This window comes from Oryzias latipes, chromosome 13 (assembly GCF_053564925.1).
Source record: "Oryzias latipes strain Hd-rR chromosome 13, Olatipes_Hd-rR_3.1".
NCBI lineage: Eukaryota > Metazoa > Chordata > Actinopteri > Beloniformes > Adrianichthyidae > Oryzias > Oryzias latipes.
The window spans coordinates 23,632,903-23,654,750 of NC_136249.1; the positions used below are offsets into that span (position 1 = coordinate 23,632,903).

General features: G+C 38.3%; 1 protein-coding gene and 1 long non-coding RNA gene across 2 annotated transcripts in view; one reads left to right on the forward strand and one right to left on the reverse strand.

Annotated features, from left to right (window-relative positions):
* LOC105355414 (uncharacterized) overlaps nucleotides 1-18,557 on the reverse strand; it is a 44,164-nt gene extending 25,607 nt beyond the window's left edge. Inside the window, exon 1 of the long non-coding RNA XR_002291507.3 lies at nucleotides 18,439-18,557. This is a non-coding gene — a long non-coding RNA (uncharacterized LOC105355414). The remainder of the gene's footprint in view (nucleotides 1-18,438) is intronic.
* LOC101171097 (ras-related protein Rap-2b-like) lies at nucleotides 18,145-20,589 on the forward strand. The gene is made up of 2 exons (XM_004075357.5): nucleotides 18,145-19,214; nucleotides 19,484-20,589. The coding sequence occupies exon 1, from the start codon at nucleotides 18,605-18,607 to the stop codon at nucleotides 19,154-19,156; it is 552 nt and encodes a 183-aa protein (XP_004075405.1). The 5' UTR covers nucleotides 18,145-18,604; the 3' UTR covers nucleotides 19,157-19,214; nucleotides 19,484-20,589.
* Nucleotides 20,590-21,848: the final 1,259 nt, after the last annotated feature.

Consider the following 21,848-nt stretch of genomic DNA (forward strand, 5'->3'; position numbering starts at 1 on the left):
ACTTGCCTTTGTTGGCGTCACAATGCCGCGTGGTTATTGATGCAGACAGGAGTGTGAAGCCATTGCCAAACACCCGCGGCTGCAAAGTGTTGTGGGCACAGGAAACCAATGAACTATCTACCCCCTCAAAGGGCCCTTTACTACAAACAGCTTTTGATTTTTTGGCTTCAAGGTACAATCTGCATAGGGGACCCTCGCAAATGTGTGTTTGAGGATATATTTTGTGAGAGAGCCTGAAGGCATCGCAGACCTGATTCTAGGAGGTGGCTGTTTTTTTCTGTTTGTTTACTACAATTGTTTTGTTTTTCAAAGAAATCCCCCTTGATCCCATGTAGATTAATTAGTTTGTAGAATGAATTTCTTTACAATTTGTTTGATGATCAAAAAGGTGCTTTTCAAGCTACCAGTCTCTAACTTAACCTTTCTCCATGACGTTTCTGGCCCTTTAAATATTCCTTTTGCCATCACCACCTTATTTCACCACAGAATGAAATATATCAGTAACATAAAGGAAGACAACAAAGAAACAAAGGTGGAACAGTAACTGTCAGCAAAGTTAGTTTTTCTTCAGGATGGTTGTTGGGATCCCATGGAGACAGGACGGACACACTTAGATGCTGGGCTTTGATTTTACAGATTTACAGTGTGACCTGGCACTACATCCTTATCGATCACCATCTGCCAATGCCAGAACCGAGCACTAACCACACAACAACGGGACGTAATCAAAAGTCAGAGTGTGGTCTTGGGGAGTTGCTCGTGCTACAAACAAATGTGAGCAAGGCTGCAGCTATGTGGTTAGACTGCAAATTCAAGTGCATCAATCAAGAATGTGTGACAGAGCTGCACAATAACAGCTAAATGTTGCTTAAACTCAGCTGTTCTGAAGAAGCTCATAAAAGGAGTAAATGAACCAAACATTTTAGTGCTATTTATTCTTCACTTGCTTCAAACTCAACACTTCAGGACAGACTTTAGTTTCACAATCTGCACTGTCTGGAATGACGGTTGGGTAAGCTGTTACATTCTTGTAATAATCAATTGCTAGCCTAAAAACTAGTCCATAATTACATCACAAGTTGCTCTAAAATTATTTTAAGAAAGGTTTGAAAATAGCCATGCACACACACTGATATGCTAGGATAGTTTTTTTTATTTATAAGCTCAATATCTCTGACATCTCTGACATGAGTAAAATCTATTTTGCTTGCACTTTCAAGATGACAACCATGTTTTTTTCTCTCAATTATCTATCTTGAATCTGTTTAAACGCAGATAAGATTAGCATTTGTGAATTTTTGTCTTTTTCTCTAACTTTTTGCCTTTATTTTGGCCCTGTGGTGCTTTCAATTGTTTGCTCTCATTATGTCGTCAGCCCTAAAAAGTAAATTTTTATAATATAAGACGAATAACATAATAAAGAAAATTGTGTGTGTTTTTTTTAACAAAACAGGGGGCTTGAATACCACATCTAACCACAGAGAGATTATCTTCTATCATCTCACAGTGTAGTATTCCATTGTTATATAAAAATACACACATGGATATATATAGTTGTTTGTACCCCTCTGTCATAAAAGAAAACTCCACAATGCACTGAAGTAACATTAAATTGGCATAAGCGAAATTAAGCAAATTGACCAATGAAAAACATATATTTCTATTGAATTGTTACATTTAATCTTAATCCTGTAATGTTTACTACATCAAAGAATTGACAATGTATTTTTTAAATTTATTTTTTGTACAATTAAGAATTTTTTTAAACCAAAAATATTGTCGAGTGTTCAGAGAAAAAAGCACATTTTTTACCCACTGTCTCAAATTGTATTCACACATTTCAAACATGGTGTAACTGTATTATAAAGAATTAGTTATCAACAAATTTTGAATTTTTTTCAAAACAGCAAGAAGTCATTTACAAAAAGATAAGTTATCTGTTTTATAAAGTTTTAAAAACTAGCAAAAAAAAATTCCCAGTGAGTGTTTTGTGAAAAGAAAACTCCACAATGCACTGAAGTAACATTAAATTGGCATAAGCGAAATTAAGCAAATTGACCAATGAAAAACATATATTTCTATTGAATTGTTACATTTAATCTTAATCCTGTAATGTTTACTACATCAAAGAATTGACAATGTATTTTTTAAATTTATTTTTTGTACAATTAAGAATTTTTTTAAACCAAAAATATTGTCGAGTGTTCAGAGAAAAAAGCACATTTTTTACCCACTGTCTCAAATTGTATTCACACATTTCAAACATGGTGTAACTGTATTATAAAGAATTAGTTATCAACAAATTTTGAATTTTTTTCAAAACAGCAAGAAGTCATTTACAAAAAGATTAGTTATCTGTTTTATAAAGTTTTAAAAACTAGCAAAAAAAAATTCCCAGTGAGTGTTTTGGGGATTTCGCGGAAGCAGCCATTTTGAAGGAAAAGCTCTTCTAATGCCTCTAGTGGAGTGATGATGAACTGCAGGGCAGAAAACATGGACCAAGTTGTACAGTGGACAAAATTGTTGGTACCCCTCAGTTAAAGAAAGAAAGTCCACAATGCTTACTGAAATTACTTGAAACGTTCAAAAGTAACAATAAAGTAAAATGTATAGAAAAGTAAATTGTCAAAATCAGCCATTACTTTTTAGTTGTTGATTAACAGAAGTAATTAAAAAAATAAACTACCGGTAATGAAATAGGACTGGACAAAAATGATGATACCCATAACTTCATATTTTGTTGCACAACCTTTTGAGCCAATCACTGCAATTAAATGTATTTCTGTATTTATTTAATTTTCAATCAATTTTAATTTATTGTTACTTTTAAATGTTTCAAGTCATTTAAGTGAGCATTGTGGACTTTCTTTCGTTAACTGAGGGGTACCAACAATTTTTTCCACCACTGTATACAATGGGGCTTTAAGAAACGTTTGGATCATGCTGACAAGATAAGTGTCTCAGAAATGTGTTTATCAAATTAAAAAAACAAAAAAACTCATAAACTTGGCATGATGGTACACTTTCCTTGGTATTCCGTTGAAGATTCTTTGAAGGCAGTTGCTGTCATCAAATGATTGTTGAACCTGTCAGACTTCTGCACCCGTCAACAGGTATTTTGGTCTACTCCTCATGAGAGATCTGCCCCAGTTGCCTCAGCTTTAAAAGACGCCCTAATACTTCAGCTTGTACATATTTTTAACAGGAATTACATCTCATAGAATGCCACTTTGAGGTAGTATAAATGTTTGGACTTCACCACTCTGTAGTGCTTTTTGGTTTTGGTCAATTATCCTGTTGGAAGACCGAGACACTCGACATTTTCTGTCTTCTAAAACACTCTTTCCCTCTCTTTCTGTGGGTCATGTACCTATGCATATGTCATTATTTTATTTTTTATAATATGATAAGTCACATTGCAAATGGTTTTGAAAATGATCTGAATAAACGTTGCCTTTGTGAAAGGAAATGCAATGTAGTGTGGAAACATCATGTTCCTTTAAGATTAAAGGAATGCAAGGATTCTTACAGCCTTCATCCCAAAGGGAAACAGGCGGCTCAAAAAGAACATTTTTAAAAAAGTTATGCAAACAGGATAACACCTGAATTCATGAGAAAACCAACTAGATTTTGCATGTTAAATCTGAAAGTCAGGATCCATGTTTTGGCAGCATTTGATAAGGAGATAACTCTAAACGTAAAGCTGATGAATTATAGATTCAACTATAAACAAATCACGCCAGTTTTCATAAATAAATGAAGTCATAAAGGCTGATAAAACACCATGACGGTTAACTCCTGGATGCTCTCTCTGTCTGTCAGTTCAGCTCTTGTGCTCAGTTGATGTATGAAATTGGACTTTTCTCTATCTTTATGGGCTATTGCCCTGCACTGTCATTCAGATTTGCCTGCTGTGCCTTTTTTATTTTTGCGCAGACGGTGCTGTGCTTGGGAAAAACGGAGTCCTTCGCAATGACTGCTCGTACACAACATGCTGTACTTTCTTATGAAAAAAAGTCACACAACCTGTTTATGCGAATATCAGCTGCAGCAGCCAAGTACTCTGGTGTGAGGAATATTTTTTCTAGGTGGCTCTTGGATGCTTTCCTGTTCTGCGGCTTTACTTTAAAAATTTTGACATGTGTTTGCATGCCTCAGTCAGCCATTGACCTACCCACAAAACACAGAAACAGCTACCGTCATTATTCTTAAATGGTAATATCAGACTATATGGCTGATTTCTGGACGTTATCGTGACCTTTTTCCTAAACCGAGCATTGAGTGAAGATTCAGTTAAACCCTATGTTATTATTATAAAGCACTTTGCGTGTGGAAAAGCCAGATGGGGATGTTCAGGTCGAGGGGACTCAGAAATTATTGAATGTCAAAATAGCTGCTGATGCAATGCCTGCAAATCCAGAGTGTGTATCTGCGGAGTTCCAGATAATACTCTGCGATGCACTCAATCGAACTGCTGGTCAGCTGGAACGGTGCAATAAGATGCTGATCCAGTCAGAAAAAGATTATCGGGCTGACACAAGTCTAACTGAAGTCTAACAAAAGTTTAATATTTTATTGATTTAAAATGACAGAAGACATAGGATCCATAAGAAAGGAATATTCTCTCCAACCTCGTGTTTATGTAAACCTGTTCTGCTGTTCTCAAGGCTGCAGGTGAACCCAGCACATGTGGATGTGTGTTTGGGTTGTGTTTCAGCTTGTTTACATGTCAACAGGATTTTAAAATGAATTGTGGCTTGTCTATCACGATGCATACAAACAGCTGCCTAAGCCTAACTCCTGAAACCTTCTATTTTAGATGTCCAAGTATTTTACCTAAGAGTGCTTTGCATTTTTTCCTCTAAACAAATAAGCTAAAGAAGGAAATATTGTATACATTCTGTCTTGGATACTTATTGTAAATAAGATACTTAACTGTTAGATACCCAACATTATTTAAATTAAGGTAGATTTAACACCCAATTCTGTTCAAAATGAGTGAAGTTAGTTTTCCTATAAGGATCTAAGATTATTTGATATCCATTACATATTATTCGATGTATAGTTATAATTTTTTATGACGTTTCTCTTTCATATTATAGAATCTTTTAAATTTCATATTAACACTGAGGTATAATTAATTTTTTACTTTATTAAAGTAGTTTAAAAAGCTAAATATTGTGTTTAAAAAGACAGCATGTTCTCATGATGGAGGACATAAATGAAAATTAAGTGTGAAATGACTTTTGTGAATCAGGAGATGAAAAAGGCTTGTAGCAACGACATTCATGCTATTATCAGCGGTAAAATCAATTAATGGTTGAAAATAGGAACCTTAGGTAAAATCTCAATTATGTTCACAAAGATATAACCCTAGTTATACCCCTGGTTATCTGTTGTGTGTGTTGTTTTAGCATATTTAAAGAGAAACATAATGAGTTCTTAATGTTTTTTCACAAGAGTGTAATGGACTGTGAATCTGACCAGGATATTCCCGGTTTTCACCATAGCTGGGATACGTGGCAGGAAACCTTATTATGAAAAGGCAGGCACAGAGAATGGATGCTAAGCAGACATGCCTCCCTCCATTCAATACACGGGCAAGCTCCAACGCTTCAGGTAAATTTAGGTCTGTTTTTTAAAGAATATCAAAAATGATGCACAATCCTATAATTTTTGGACTTTTTTTTATTATTTTGATGATAACAAATTAGTGTATCCTAAGATTCAACAGTAAAAGATGGAGGTGGAAGAGAAAGTGTTAATAGATGTTGAAAATGAGAAAAATCAGTTTTTTTGTTAGAAAGGACGTCACCCCTTTTTGACTTTTTGTTGATTTTTCTGACTCTTGTGAACAAATCAAATGAATGACAAACTTAACAACTGCAAACTGTGAATCAACATCTCTGAGACTGTGAATTAGGGTAAGTGTGTCATTTTTTTATGTAATCGTTGAACCAAATTATTTAAGTTTTTCATCTCTTAAATCTAATTTTAGCAACGACAACAAAAAACCTTCTTCCTTCTCAGCAGATAATCACAAGTTCTGCAAACATCTTAGCAGGGGGGAGTGATGACAGCCTTCCCAGACAGAGCGAAAGCAAGCCGGACCGCCAGATGAGCTACGAGATAAGAAGAATGGAGCTGAAATGAAAAAGCTCCTGCTGCATGGCAGAAAATGGAGGAGATAAGATACATTATGAAAACTGAAGGAGATCATGAACAATGATAGGACATGAGCAAAAAGTTTTCAGGAAAAAATTAATTCCATTTTCATTACATGAAAATTATGAACACGTATTTGTCCACGGTGGGTCAGTGTGTTCCACATTCGATGTTTTTAAGCGTCTGAAAAACTGTTTCTTGAAACAGCCAAACAGGAATATATCGATGTTCTTACAGATAGATGATAGAACACAGGGTTAGGCTTAACACATCCTCTTTCTCGTGTCCTGTCATTTTCTGTAAAGACGTCTAAGAGTCTAGAAGCTTCTGTCCTGTGGGAAAATGTTCCCATGAAATGACACATCTGTTTTTACTGGACGTCTTTCATTTAACCATTAAAGTTTCTCCAGTAATGTTGTGTTTGGAAAACGTTAGCTCCTCAGAAACGTTTACTTTCACAGTAGTTTTTAAATCTGACTCTTGCAAGTCGACGTAAACAAATGTTTGTCGATAAGGGAGAGTGTTTGGGTAATAAAAGCCCTTGGAGCTCCCCTCTTTCCTGGATTATTAAATGTGTCCTGTTGTGAAGGAAATGAAATAACCTGAGGGTTTAAATTCTACAGAGATGCTGCTGCATTTTACATTAAAGACACTAAGTTATTCATCTCAATTTGTACCGAAAACACAGTCAGTAATAACCCAACTCTTTTAGTAGACGTACTTTGATACAACACCAGAAAACATGGGATTGATTATATTATGAGGGCATCCTGTGGTTATTTTTTCATGTATCTCTTTGGACAACCCTTAAGTGGTTAACTATCTGTACACAATTCCATCAAACAGAGAGGACACAGTCTCACTTTTCAGCTTCTCAGTCATGCAAACAAAAACAAAAACTCTTAGGAATTTGGTGAGACCTAAAGAAAGCCACAAAAGCTGCAAGCTGTAAATAGTTCTTTGCAAGGTTTTACCCAATAAAACACAAATATGCAGCCTGTTAAAGCCAAGAATTTAACCAGCGATTTAGTGATCAGCCTGTAGTTTTTGAGATTTGGGCACTTCGTTAAACAAGATGACCTTAAAAAAAGAAGAGAAATGCAGAGATAACTCATTTGAAGTAACTTAAACTTCATGTGAAGTCCAATTCCTAACTCCGGTGGGCCAGAAGTTTGTAATTCTGTAGAAGTCACTTTAAATTTCCTGTGTACATTTCTTGTTTTCCAAATGTGATGTAAACTTTACATTTCCTGCATGAGAACAGTTTTTAGAATATCAGCTTATGCTGTGAGAATTGATACAGTTGCTTTAGTTATTTTTTTTAAAACTTTTGTCTTCTCAGTTGTATTTTGTTAGAGTTATGTTATGTTTATGTCATCAGCTGATTCCGTTCAGTATTTAAAAATACATTGAAGTGATTCACCATAAGTTTTTTTAGTCCATTGTAAACTTTTTTCAGGTTTTGATGTGTTACAGTTTTAGTTCTGTCCTCAGCTTTTTTGGTTTGCCTTGGAGGTTTTGATATCCATCAAAATTACTTTTTTAATCATCCACACCCTTCATTCTGGTTAATAATGTTTTAATGTGTCAGGATAAAATTGATTTATAAAATAACTTTTTTCCCTGTCATCATCTTTGCTTCTGCAGGCTGCATAGTATGATCAATAAAACCCAATCCTGCTTCCTTTTGTGCTTCAAAACAATAAATGCCATTAATCTTGTTCCAAATAAAAGTTTGTTTAGTGTGTGTTTTATGCAGCCACAAGGCCTTCAAAACAGGAGTTCCCCTCTTTTTCCTCTTTATTGGCACATAGTTTGAAATAAATACATGGCTGCTTTTTTCTTTTTTTCTTTTGTTGCACTGACATGTGGCATGCAGATGCACATTTATATTTAGTCATTAAGCAACAACTTTGATCTGAAACCACACCCGGGAAAAGAAAAACAAAAGCAAAGAAGCTTCAGGAGAGCAGTGCAGACACTTATTTTCTCTGCATTGTATAATCTGTTTCCTTAAACTACATAATTGCACAGACAACATTTATGCAGAAATGTGGTTTAAAATCTTTGCAGTAATTGAGGATAATAACACAAAGTTTAAACAGATTTATTTTTAATCCAGCGGTTTTCTGCATTCTGGGTGACACCAAACCACATCTTAATACATTTATTTCATTTTTTTTAATTAGAAATGGATTACAATAAAATATATTTCTCTAATTACGGTAGCTTTTTGAGGTTTTTTTTTTCCAGATCAGCTGAAAAGACAGACATTAGTAGAAAAAAAACACAATTTGAAGACGTCAAACTTAATGTAGGAAATTTTCTCTCTCTCTCTTTTTTTTAGAATTGGTGTTAAATTAGACATGAAAACATATGATTGGAGCTACCAAAGACTGCAACAGTTATAATGTTAAAGGTAAGTTGTCCAGCAGCATGAATCCAGCCATTCAGGCTTTCCAGCTTTGTGCTTCACGCTGTTATCAATTGTCAACGGTAATTTCTAAGTAAAGGCATAGAAATATGGCTAAAATTGAAACTAAAATATGTTTCCACACGCACAAAAGTCAAATGAACAGTTGTGCACAAAAGATGTTCAAACACTCCAGGGTACCTGGAGGGGATTTTTTTTCCTTTTTTTATGAATCCACATGAAATTTTCCCCAGGGCCTTAAAACACCTTCTTGGTCTTGAGCATCTTCACTGTCTTTGTTGGCAAAACAAGATGTACTTATCCTGTCAAAACTGAGAAATGTTCTCAAGTTTGACATCTTTAACTTCATTCTCAGTTCGACCTTTCTGAAATATAATGCACTACATTCCCTCCCTAAAATAGGGAGGCACTATGCAATAGATTTTTTTCCCCTGTTGACGAGGAATAGAAAATTTCAATAAAACTGTTCATTTTTACATCCAATTACATCCAATCCAGTGTTTGTGTGACATTTTATGTCATGGATAAATCTCAGAGATTATTCAGTTGGTAAATATGTAATTATAACTGCTTTGGGTAGACCAGTTTGCCATGTTTACACATTTGCTAAATGCCATAAAGGTTTGTTTTAAAGACTCTGAAAATGTTCTAAAATCTGAGTTAAGTAAAAGAGATGTATCACACCTAGAGATGGTTGTGGTAACTTGAGGCCTAATTGGCTTCTGGGCCAAAAATAAAGAAAGGCTCCAAAAGCTGAGGCCACTCTGGATTTACAATCCTGTTTCTGGTTCTACATCATGAAAAGACGTCTTCACACTTCAGATCTCTTTTCGTAGATCTTGTTGCCCTCTTCCCTAATTGTCCTTTTTAAGTGGTAGGGGTTGGGTTAGGTTAGTTTAAAGTTGTGGAACCATAAGTGAGCCCATAGAGTGAAAACATTTGTGTACATTTTTCTATGGGTAAGCTGCCGGCAACAGGTCATAGTGAACACTTAAACAACATGCAGGGGTAAATAAGGGTGAAGTAGGTGACCCACGGGCATATTGTACAGATTTTTCATTTTTTTTGCACTCCCCAGATCATGTACACCACATATGTCAAACTCAAGGCCCGGGGGCCAAATGTGGCCCTCCATGTCATTTTATGTGGCCCCCGAGAGCATAAAAGTTTTTGATTTCTTAAAATAAGAAATAAAAATTGGTGTGTATTTATATATATATAGGGGGAAGATTGGGCAACTATACATTAGGACTTAAACACTGTCCATATAACCTAACCTGACAGAATCAAATTTAAAAGGATTTATGATAGAGTAACAAGCAAACATATGTTTTCTATGCAACTGTAATTGTCACTTTCAAAAGTTATTATAAATAAATAAATTAGTTGTTTAACATTAAGGAGTAGTTAAGTGTATGTTTCATTACATTTAGTTACATGTATAAGTTATATCCGGCCCTTTGAGGACAGCTGCTATACTGATGTGGCCCTCGGTGGAAATGAGTCTGACACCCCTGCTGTACACCATGCAAGAAGCCTAACAGTGCTGTTCAAGTGATAAATGCATGCTCATTGCATATAAGCTGCATACCCTGTGCATCGATCACGTTAATGATCTGTTCAAAAGATTTGATTCGTTCCCAAACATCACATCACCAGTGTAATCCTTAAAAATATTTTTATTAAACTAAAACACGTGTTAGATGGTTGGTAAAAAAGATAATTAAAAAAAAAAAAATATGAACAGATTTTAAAGAGTATTTTAGAAAAGCTGATGCATGGGAACTTTCTTTTTTTTTCAAATCTATTGTTACCACTAATCTCTCCACCTTCACCTTAACTGTGTTGTGCATTGATAATTTACTCCACAGTTGATAAATGTTTCTATTCCTGGTCAGGCCACTTTTTTTACCTCTGAGTTTGCCCCAGGTGTTAATGGTTAACTCTCAATAAAGTTTTATTATCTGGAATCTAACCCCTTACAATGTGTTTTTTTTTTTTTCTAGGCTCAGGCGACAGAGATACACCCTGCATGCTTAGTGATTGAATCTGAAGTGTCTCCTTCATTACGGCAGGGCTGTTATTGGTTGAGGCTTGTTTAAAGAGTGAACATTTACCAAGGGAAGGACTAGTCATTCTCCATTAAATCCACATCAAGATAAGAGTCCATCAGCTTCCCAGTGCAGAAATTAATTCAGCTGGAGAGATGCGTGTAATTTAAGAACAAGCTAATAAAAGCTTAATCTGATTTTCTTCCAATATTCGAAGGCCACACTTAAAAGAGAAAGTAAGCATCAGAGAGAAGTCACCAAAATATAAGCTGCACTGCTCCAAAATCTCAGTGCTGGTCAACAACCTTGAATAATCTGTACTTTTTTTTCTCACTTCTCTATGCAGCAAATTTACTTTTGACTTCTCAAACATGACTAACCTGACTCCCCTTCTTTAACCCCATTGAGTGAACATACTGGCTGTCCCCAGACTTCGCCTCCTTTTTGCCTTAGAAACTCTTTTACTCCTATTTTTTGTTTTTGTTGAGACTCTATTATCCTGCCTGACTGCCTCCTCCTGTTGTCGTGGCAGTTCACTGTGCATGTTTGTGCGCGCTCATAGGTGTCTGTGGAAGAGGGAGTCAAGTTCCAGAGTGCAGTGTCTATTGTGTCTCCAAATGATTAATGTGCGAGAAGAAAAGTGATTACACACAAGGTTGCAGAGACGTGCAAGTACACACACGCTCACCTGCAGGTGTCCTGTTTATGTCTCTTTTTTTTTCTCTCTTCACCTTGTTTTGTGTGTGTTTGGGGTGTGTGTGACTGATTTACAGAGGGAACGGAAATGAGGATGCAGAGCAAATAAAGTGGAAGCTGTTCCTTCAAAATGAGTCCTGCGCCATTAAGGAATTCGACTGTGAAACGAAAAGACCCTCAAAGTTTTAAGTGAAAAAAGTACTTTGACTTACCCAATTTTGCATTAATTGTTAGATCTGGGAAAAACGAGTTTTCTGCATTTCATTCAGCACGTCTATGTGCTAGTGAGAGTGGATGTGAGTAAGATGATCTGCCTGTCCTGGATTCCCTGCTAAACTTAGCTGGGAGTGGTCATCGGCAGCTTGATTCACTTTTGTCAGAGTAAAGGGGATGACATGAGCACCTGTTGTTTCATCCCACTGACCTGACCCCGCATGACTCTTCCAATAAAGTGATTATTGATCCAGCTGAAGACAGCAGTCACCCATAAAGTCATATTTGAGCTTATATGCATTCATAGGCCCATCCAAATCTGTCATCCTGCAAAAGGCTTTGAAGAATCTGTCAGGGAAGACAAACAATCGCACACACTCACACTCTCCTCTGGGTATTTAAGAATGTTCTGTTAATGATATGCATGTTTTTATGTGCTCGAAGAAGACTGCAGAGCAAATGCAAAAGCATTAGTGGGAATCAAAGAACCAAACTCTACAAAACGCAAAATGGTTGGAGTATTTTGCTCCAACCACATCTAATGTTTCCAACACCCAAGCAAAGTCAAAGCTCCTCCATTATGGGCAAAGTGTGGTTTGAGAAATGAAAAACGAGAAGAGTGCCATATTTCAAACCTTTGTTCCACATGTGCAATCTTGTGTTCTGCATTTCCACAGCAGTCAGCTCCGATGTTTCTGTGGGTTATTCCATCAAGGTAAATCAGTCAGAGGACCTGAAGTAAGTAACAAATAAGTTTGGCAAAATTCCACAGAAAGTCATCAGTGTTAGCTCACTGCCATACTCTCTCTTGGTCAATGATCAGACTTGAAATAGAGCTGCTAATTTTAGAAACACTTACAGAGATTAGACTGAAACTTGGCTGAATCTCAATGATTTTTTAATGACGTAGAGAAGCGTTTTTCTAAAATGACTGCAAGCTTACATCCATTATTCTTTCTTTTCAGAGGTAAACTCATTACAGCAATTTGCTGTCATAGTTGGCATTCACATTGGTATGAAAACTGAAATTGACCAAACAAATTGAGTCTGCTCTGCCTGAAAATGTGGGTCTTAGTTCAGTTGCATGTGAACCCTGATGTGTTTCACACGGTGGGAACATGGATGGACTATCCCGCAAGCCGAGGAACAGAAAGCAAACCAAAGACACCAAGTGACATAAGAACACTGTGTTGAGAAAACATGAAGAGAAAATGTCTTTCGAGCAGAGGTGAAGTAGTGAGAAGATGAAAGTGTTAATGAAGATCATAGATTTTCCATGTTTAATCCTATCATTTATCCATCCAGTGAATCCCATTTGGGGTCATGGGGCCACTGGAGATAACTGTCAGGCAAAGGCGTGGAACACCCTGAACAGGTCCTCCGCCTGTTGGAGGGCTCCCCTGTATTTTGCTCTTATTAATGTTTTGGAACTGGTTAACTATTTTTTAAGCCAACATCTCCTCCAGGTGTTTTGATCCAAAAGTGTAGAGTAAAAACAAATCAAAAGGTATTTTTTTCTGCTTGCTCACCCAAGTCAAACAGGTCTACTGAGCTAGTTTGTTCTAACAAAGCAACCTTAAAGTCATACCAGGCATCTAAAGCCTATTGTCTCGAGCAAAATAACAAACCCAAATTGTTGAATTTGTATTTGATCTGCATTTTGATGCCTGTGAATAGGAGACCAGTGAACAATGAAAAGGAGAAAACTTCTTTTTTTAGATCAGCTCCAAACTTTTATGCACATATTACAACCTAAAAAAACATATTGACCTGCACTTTTGTGTCAGCTAAACTGTTTCCAGAGAGCTGATGAAGAACATTCCACACGATCAGGCTACAACTACGCTGAGGTGTTTTACTTGTCTCGTGTTTTGATTGCTTAGTAACTTGACACTCACTGCTTAAAGTTTGATCAGAGATAATCGGATACTATTTTCACTGGATTTAGTTTTAGGATACTGCCTTTTTCAAAATGAGACATTATTTATTTCTATATCAACAAGACAAAAAGTTTTGAATGTAATAATGTTCTATAATAATTAGCTCAAAATCCGATATTAAGAAGCATAAAAAAATCACTATCTGTGCTAGAATTTCTAAGAAAACTTTAAACCCAATTTGTACTTTTTATTTAAATCATGAAAGGAGGATAAAATGAGAAAAGTTGAAACATTTTGAACACCTTCTGACAGAAATGACTTATTCCAATGTACAGAACACAGAAACCTGCTGGGATTCAGCTAAATCTCCCACCAGAACCCCCCACAACCCACTTCTCTTTCATTTAACAATGGTCTGTTCATGACAAAAACATTCACGACGTCTGCCTGAAGGTTGTCACACAACTGCAGATTCCTTGTGAGGAGACCTTTAAGTTCCGAGCTCTGAAGAGAATGCATTTGTTCACAAAATCATTCACTATAATGAACTTCCTCCGTCTGCAAGGATGTTAGAGTGTCATATTCTTCCCTGGGAGTCTGAACCATAAACTTTAACCCCCCCCCCCAGCACTGAGTTGCACTGAGCTGGAAACAGCTGTATGTATTAATAATTGCAAAATTCCACAGATGACAAGCCGGCTTTGTCGGGAAGATAAGAGACTCTGTGTCCACTCTTTTGCTGCTGACCAGTCTCTTCTCTTGTTCCTGGCCTCTGCCCCGGCCTGCATTACGTATTTTCTCTTCTCTGTTTTCTGGTTCACTTTGCCACCAGTTGCACAGAAAACTGGTCTCAATGACTGTCCTTTTTTTTCTTCCTAAACACTACTCTAACTGTTGGTGAAGAGGACAAAAGCCTTTTGTTGCATTCTTTCTGAACAATACTAACTTCTCAATTTAACTAAATATCAACAACATCTTGTTGCTCTCTTTCTGCCACACATTTGTAATTTTTCTACAAATTTGCAAATACACAAAACATGCTCAAAAGAAATACTGAATTAATTTAAATTAAATTGAAGTTTGAATGTTTTAAAACCCTTACATTAGCTGATCAGAGCATCTGCCCACAAAATCTCCGCTTTTTACTATGTTACGATGCAAGACTGCTGCCCTCTACTGGTCAAAGTGAGTCACGCAACTCCAATTTCAGCCTTTCAATCTGCCACAAAGTTTGTTGGGGTAAAACGTGTTTAAAATGAAAAATAAAAAGTAAATAAACAAATAGAGATCAGTTATGACAGTTTGTACTCAATTTTTACAGGAGGTGTGTGACATATGCAGCAAGCAGACAAATTGGAGGCGGTACATGTTGTTATTCATTATCATGTGCAAAACAAGTTAATTATGAAATAACATATTTTTCCTTTCATGTTTGGATGCCAAATGAAGGTTAACATGCTTGTCACAAATGTGATAAACTGAGTTTCAAATGACGCTTTCAAATCCTTCCATTTTGGTTTTGTAAACTGTTTCTTTTAAAATCATTTTGGAAATATTTATTCTAAATCTCCTGAAGGGATGAACAAGCCTTCTCTGCAACTATTAAATTGCTCATTCAAATTAAGCAATGTTCCATATAATTTGATAAATTCCCTAAAAGGTCTATCTTTTTAGGTATCAGTTATAGCCTAAACCATTTAATTTAAACTGTCTCTGTGTAATAAAACACTTCAAATGACCCTTTTTGCCATTAGAACACAAGCAAGGATGATTGAAGACTGGATATCTCACCGTGTTAAGGTTCTTTACCTTTTGTGAGAAAAAAGTCAGTTGGAGGACTGTGACAGGCTAATTCAATTAGAGTGTGATGCGAATGATATGAGATTAAAGTGGTATTACTGTAAGATTTTAGTCCCTCCCCCTATGCAGATTAGAAATGCATAAAAGATGATTTGTATGAGGAACTCCAACTGAGAACATTTTTAGTTTTAAGGACATACTAAATCCCCAAATATTGATTTAAATTTGTGCATTGTGGGGTATGAATGTCATTCATTTATCTTCTTCCGTTTATGCCCTTTCGGGGTCACAGGACTGCCGGAGATTGTCCCAGCCACTTGTGTGGACAGGCTGCCAGTCTGTCGCAGGGTAGTGTGTCCACAATCACAACCCTGCTTGGGGAGAACATGCAAACGCCACATAGAAAGGTCCCCCATTGATGTTCTGGTTCAGGTCCCCCAGCCGGGACTTGAACCAGGGGCCTACTTGCTGTGAAGCAAGAGCGCTAACCACTGCCCCACCGGGCAGCCTGGAGCAGGATAAGATTCAACAATTATTAATTGTTACAAATTATTGGAGCAAGAACGTCAATCATTTTCATTGGTGAATTTATTTGATAATTGTTGTAAACTTAGATTTGGTTTTGATACATTGATAATGGTGGATCTGTTTAGCAGTTTCGTCAAAATGATAGTAGTTTTAACCATTTGACATCTAAATTTATTCCCAATTATGAAGAACAACACTTTTTGCTTTCAAGTAGATGCTAAATTAAGTTACTTTTGGAGAGACAGCTGTCTGATGCGTACTTGAATTAATCATCGTCAAGGTGTTGAGGGATTCTTTTGAAACTTGTTTGATATGTTTCTGATTCCCCAGTGTTCCACAAAGGAAGTGTCTTCCCTTTGTCCGAGCAGACTGATAACAAAAAACTAAAAGTAGGACCACAATGCAACAGTGTGAAAAGTAACACATTAGCATTATTTCCTCTCTCTTTGATGAAAATTGTGAATTATTCCCCCTGAGGATTGGGACACCATTCACTGCAAAGTTCACCACCTCTAACTAATTATTAGGAATGTGTGAAAACAAACTCCTCTTTATCAGGCTAGGGCGATCCTCATATTCAGGGTGATTACTCTAACAGATGTGACAGTTCCCTTCACAAAGCTGTAGCTCATTCTTCCCCAGCCCTCGTGGGAGCCGAGTGCTGTCTTCATATAGGCTCGGCTTGTTTTTCCTTAATGGGATTTGGCCTGGCTGCAGGGCACTCTGAGAACCCACATGACAGCCCAATCCACAACGTTTCATCTCCTGTTTCCCCAAAAGGCAGCCACTGGCCAAATCTAGCGCTCTGTGCTTCCACCTGTGCGTGGGTGAATAAGTGTGACTCGACCCCCTCCCTCTATTCGCAGTGACTCACTTTTTTATTTCCCTATTTTGAGTCGTATCACGAGTGCGTGGAGGATCTCTGTTGATAATTTGTGGTTGAATTAAACGTCTATTGATCCGCTGGACTTTTCCCGGCTATCCTCCAGGGGATAAAGTCATGATTGTGGTTTAGTCAGCACTGTGCTTTGCTCACAGGCTCTTATTGGAAACGGTAGAGAGAACAAGAAATAGTGTCAGCAAACAGCTGACTACCACAAAGAAATGTAAGGACTTCATTAAAAACCTAACCACACTTAAGCTATACGGACTAGCAAAACGGAGATTTCTTTTAGCCCATGGTGTTCACACTGCACAAGCAGGGAGGGCTGCTTCTTCTTTTTCATTTTCTACTGTTTACTAGTTCATGTTCAGCACCTACAGCTGGAAGAGGCTTAGTGCGAAATGTCGAAGTGGTGCAAATCTAGAAAATCTTGATCCGTGATTTTTGTTTCATAGCTCGATTCCAATATATGAAAGACTTGGTGTTACATATAATAGCACAAATCGCAATTATCAATTTCTCCTCCATGATCAATTGTCAAATTGAGATTTCTGTGAGTTACAAGGGACACCATCAATACATCACTACCAAATCCGAGTCCCTGATTGGTCAAAGTTCAACTTGCTTTAATTTTCAATCTGTAAACTTAGAGGCCAAAAACGGTCGAAGAAACTTGAGTTGCTATGCTTGAATGAAAGAATTCTGAACACGGATGCCCAAACGGGCATTTACGTAGAACGCGCATTGCTGAGGTATTGTTCTTAAGGAATTTGGTACAGATCACATGTTGGTGAAAAGTGCCAAGTAGTTCTTAAGTAGTGTAGTTTATTATTGGAAAACACAACATGAACAGATGAAACCTACCCTAAATATGTCATACCTAAAGAAAAAATTACTCATCTAGTTTCTGTCTTATCTCGTGACATTCAGGACTGTGTTGTTGACATTGTTTTAATGACGCAGATAGTCTTTGTAATGTGGAAAAAATCCACATACAACCTCAAACTTCTCTTTTGGTTTCACATAGAATATTTTCAAGATTTCAATATAAGATGAATTTTGTTGTCAAACTTCTTTAAGCAACACAGACTTTTTTTTTTTAGTCACTGTCTTAAAAATTGTGCAACAGGCTGATCCGTAAAGTTTTTGAAGATTTCTTTCCCGGAAGTTTTCTTATGAGTCAGACAGCAGTCACCCCACGGATCGCGTATTTCGTAAAAACTAAGGTGTGGCAGAGCTGCTTGAGGGCAGGGGGCAGTGTTAGCGCTGACTGTGCGATAACAACCGTCCTGCACCTTTAACTAAACACTGGAGAATACTTCTGGAGTGACGCGAGACGCAGAATGCGTGCCGAGTGCGGGCAGGAAGCGCAGAGCGCTTGTTTTGTTAAGTTACCGGAAGTGAACAGAATTACAACCGGAAATCAAATGTATTTTACATATCAAAAATATTAAAATGTCTAAAAGTATTCAGAAATGTCAAAATGTAAAGCGGAAAATAATTTTATTTAAAAAATACAAACTTTATGGTGTAAAGAGTAATACAGATGTACATGGACAAACTTTGCAGTGTTGTATACTTTGTAGCTGTTTTACTTTGAAATCCCTAAGAGGAAGTGAATACCTTTTGTCATGTATAACCTGACTCTCCGAAAGAGGGCAAGCAACACACTGTGACTGCTTGAACGAAAACGGGGGAAGCCTGGGCAAGAACCGGCAGGTCTGTCGTCGGAAACTCACAATGCTACATGAGCAATGATAAGATTGAATCCGAAAGAAACGTGCTCACCTCCCGAAGAGCGATAAGTTCGCGGCCACGCCCTGTTTTCCACCGACCGGAGCCCGTACAAAACTGCTGGCTGCGGCACAGCGGTGCGCGGTTTGAAACCCTCCAGGGCGGCTAGCGGCTCTAACAGCGGAGAGAGGAAGCAGGATTGTCGGCTGCCTTGAGAACCATGCGAGAGTACAAAGTAGTGGTTCTCGGTTCCGGGGGTGTCGGCAAGTCAGCACTCACCGTCCAGTTCGTGACGGGATCCTTTATAGAGAAATACGACCCAACGATAGAGGATTTCTACAGGAAGGAGATCGAGGTGGACTCTTCTCCGTCCGTGCTGGAGATCCTGGACACGGCGGGGACCGAGCAGTTCGCCTCCATGCGAGACCTGTACATCAAGAACGGCCAGGGTTTCATCCTGGTTTACAGCCTGGTCAACCAGCAAAGCTTCCAGGACATCAAACCGATGAGGGACCAGATCACTCGGGTGAAAAGGTACGAGAAGGTGCCGATGATCCTGGTGGGAAACAAAGTGGACCTGGATGCGGAGCGGGAGGTGTCGGCCGGTGAGGGGAAGGCACTGGCGGACGAGTGGAACTGCCCGTTCATGGAAACCTCAGCCAAAAATAAAACCTCGGTGGACGACGTGTTCGCAGAAATAGTCCGACAGATGAACTATGCGTCCACGCCAAATGGCGACGGCCGGTGCTGCTCGGGTTGTGTCATCCTCTAAGACACACACACAGACAATCCGAAAGTTTGATTCTTTGCTCAGTTTTACGTTTGCAATGGTAAGATGAGACTTTTTTTATTTAAAAAAAATGTAACGAATCAGTTATTAGTGTGATTAAACCTCACGACCTCACACCTGCTTTGTTATTATGACGTGTGCACTTGGTGTTTGCCTTGTTTTTGTTTTGCCAGACAGATTAGGGAAGTGTTAAGTTCATTTAATGCAGAACTTGTTAACTTCATTTAAGACACAAATTTGTCATCAGTCTTTATTGTGGATCTTCTCTGGATCAGCAGGTTGTTTTCATAGATTCTCCTGTCTTGACAGTGCGTTGCAGCAAATCTGTACCACTGAGCTCTTCTCGACGTCTCACCCCGGCCTTGGAGGAGAACGAAGGGGAGGAATGCTGCAGGGGGACTGGATGAAGAAGAAGAAGAGGAGGAGGGGAACCGCTGAGACAGAGGGAGGGGTCCACTCTTCAGGAATTCTCCTCGGTTGGAGGATCTGCTGCACCATTGATGTCAACACAAGAGCCAGAGTCTGAGGTTCAGCAGAACTCCTTCTCGCTGACTCCATCTGTTCTCCCAACTGGAACTAAACCCCACACGGAAAAACTAAGAAATGGAGAGGCAAACTCATAAATGGATATTTCTATATAAGAAGAAGACAGGGAATAGAGTATATTTTGTTTAAGCCGCTGCACAGGTTGTGGGCGCCCTGACCCAAACTGGAGCGACGCCCCTCAACACTCCATAATTTATCCAAAGTCCGAAGAAGTCTGGTGGGGGGGGAGGGAGGTGTCAAAGTGCCACTCTTATTTTTATTTGTTTCCTCCTCCTTTTTGTGCGAGGGGATCCTGACTGAAGTGATACGGGGACATGATCGCCCTTATATGTCGAGTGCCTTTCCAAAAGAAAAAAAAAAAAAAATCAGCAGTTCAGATTTAGTGCCAACCTTTATGTGTCACTTGAAAAAGCAGCGCCAATCAATCCACACTTCTTCTGGGCCATCTTATAAAGATCAAGTCCGTAAACGAATACAAGACTATAGTGATTTGTTTTTTCTTCTTCTGCTAGTTGAACGGTGATTTTTTTTTTTTTTTTTTTCTCTCACGATGTTTTTAAGCGAACCTTCTAGAAATACCTGCATTTTGCAATGTCTGTCGGTCTGGCCAAATCTTGAAATGCACAGGTACTGGACAACAAGACACAATAATGAGCCTCCAGACCAGGAAAATCAAAGGAATTCTGTTTATTCTCTTTATTTTGTTGTTTTTAATGGTAACAAGAAAAAGTAATGATGTACTGTTGACAAATCTAACTTGATTGTAAATTTAATTTCAGACTGGTCTTTCAACTGTGGGGCTGGTTGTTTAAAAAAAAAAAAAGGACTTTTAATACAAATTGAGTTTTTACAAAAAAAAAAGGAACAAATGTGTTTTGTTTTGTTTTTCTTCTGGAGCAGATGTTTGAGGGCGCGGACATAAAATGAGTTTGATATTTCACAAACTCTTACGATCACATCAAGGATTCAAGTGTGGTAGGCTGCAAGCTCATAGGGGTACAATACACAGTCATAAAACCTGTGTTAAGTGTTCGAACATTTGTTTAAAAAATGTTTTTAATCCGCTTTTGACTCTGCTGCAGAGTCATGCCGCTGCTGCTTTTGCAGAAACAGAACTGGAACTGTGGTTCAGGTGGAGAGGCAGTGTGATGTCAAATTTCAAAGTGAAAGAAAACAGCTCTTTCTGGTTTTGTGGTGTCCATTTCCAGCTACATTATGGCTTTGAACACATTTTTAAAACGTACTTTTATGGTGAAAAAAAATAGCTCGTTGGTCATTTTAAGCTGCATTTTACTGGAATGTGGTGCCAAACAAGCAGAACAGCCAAAGAGACTCATCTTTTTTATTTTGAATTTCTGTTTTTTTTAGCCGTGTGGGTGTAGCAGAGCTTCAGCCTAGCCGGTGCAGTGGAGTGATGTGGAGAGCTGGGTGGAACTCAGCAGGCCATCTATCTGCTGCTGTTTACCTACAGGAATCACCTAGCCCTTGCTGGCTGGTCGACCGCAGCATGGCTGGAGGGGCTGGAGGGTAAACAAACACAAGACAAGCCTCCTATAGAGTCCAGCCTTTTTGCAGAGCTCCTGTTTACGGTTTTTCTTGAACGGAACATGCTTGATGGGTCAGACCTTTTGCACACGTCCTGCATAGAGTTGAGTGTCTGTGCATGTTCCCTAATGTAAGCAAAAGTATCGTGTGTTCTTTGGCTTTGCCTGGACTGTAAGGCATGGGGAAGGGAGGGGGGGGCATTAGTGTGACCGTTTTGTCCAACAGGTGCGCTCAAATAGTGGCTTTTTTCGGATGATTGATTTAAAAATGGGATTCTGAAATGTACGTCGCGGGGGTTCTGTTGTTTATGCATGAAGTAACACTTCCGCAGTGCCTTTGAGCTTGTCGTAAGTGCACATACAATGGGAATAAGAGCTTTTACACATCACGTAAAATTCGTGGTCATTTCTTTTTAGCAGAAAAGGCGTCCTTGACAACTTGATATTTGCTTTCAATGCGGACGAGTTTCTCTTGTTGTGCCGCCGTTGACCGCAGCTCTCAGATCCATCACAAGCCACGGCTACTCTCCAGCTGCGTTATCTGTGAAGTCGAGGCTAATCGCGCCTTCCTTCAAGGCCTCGAC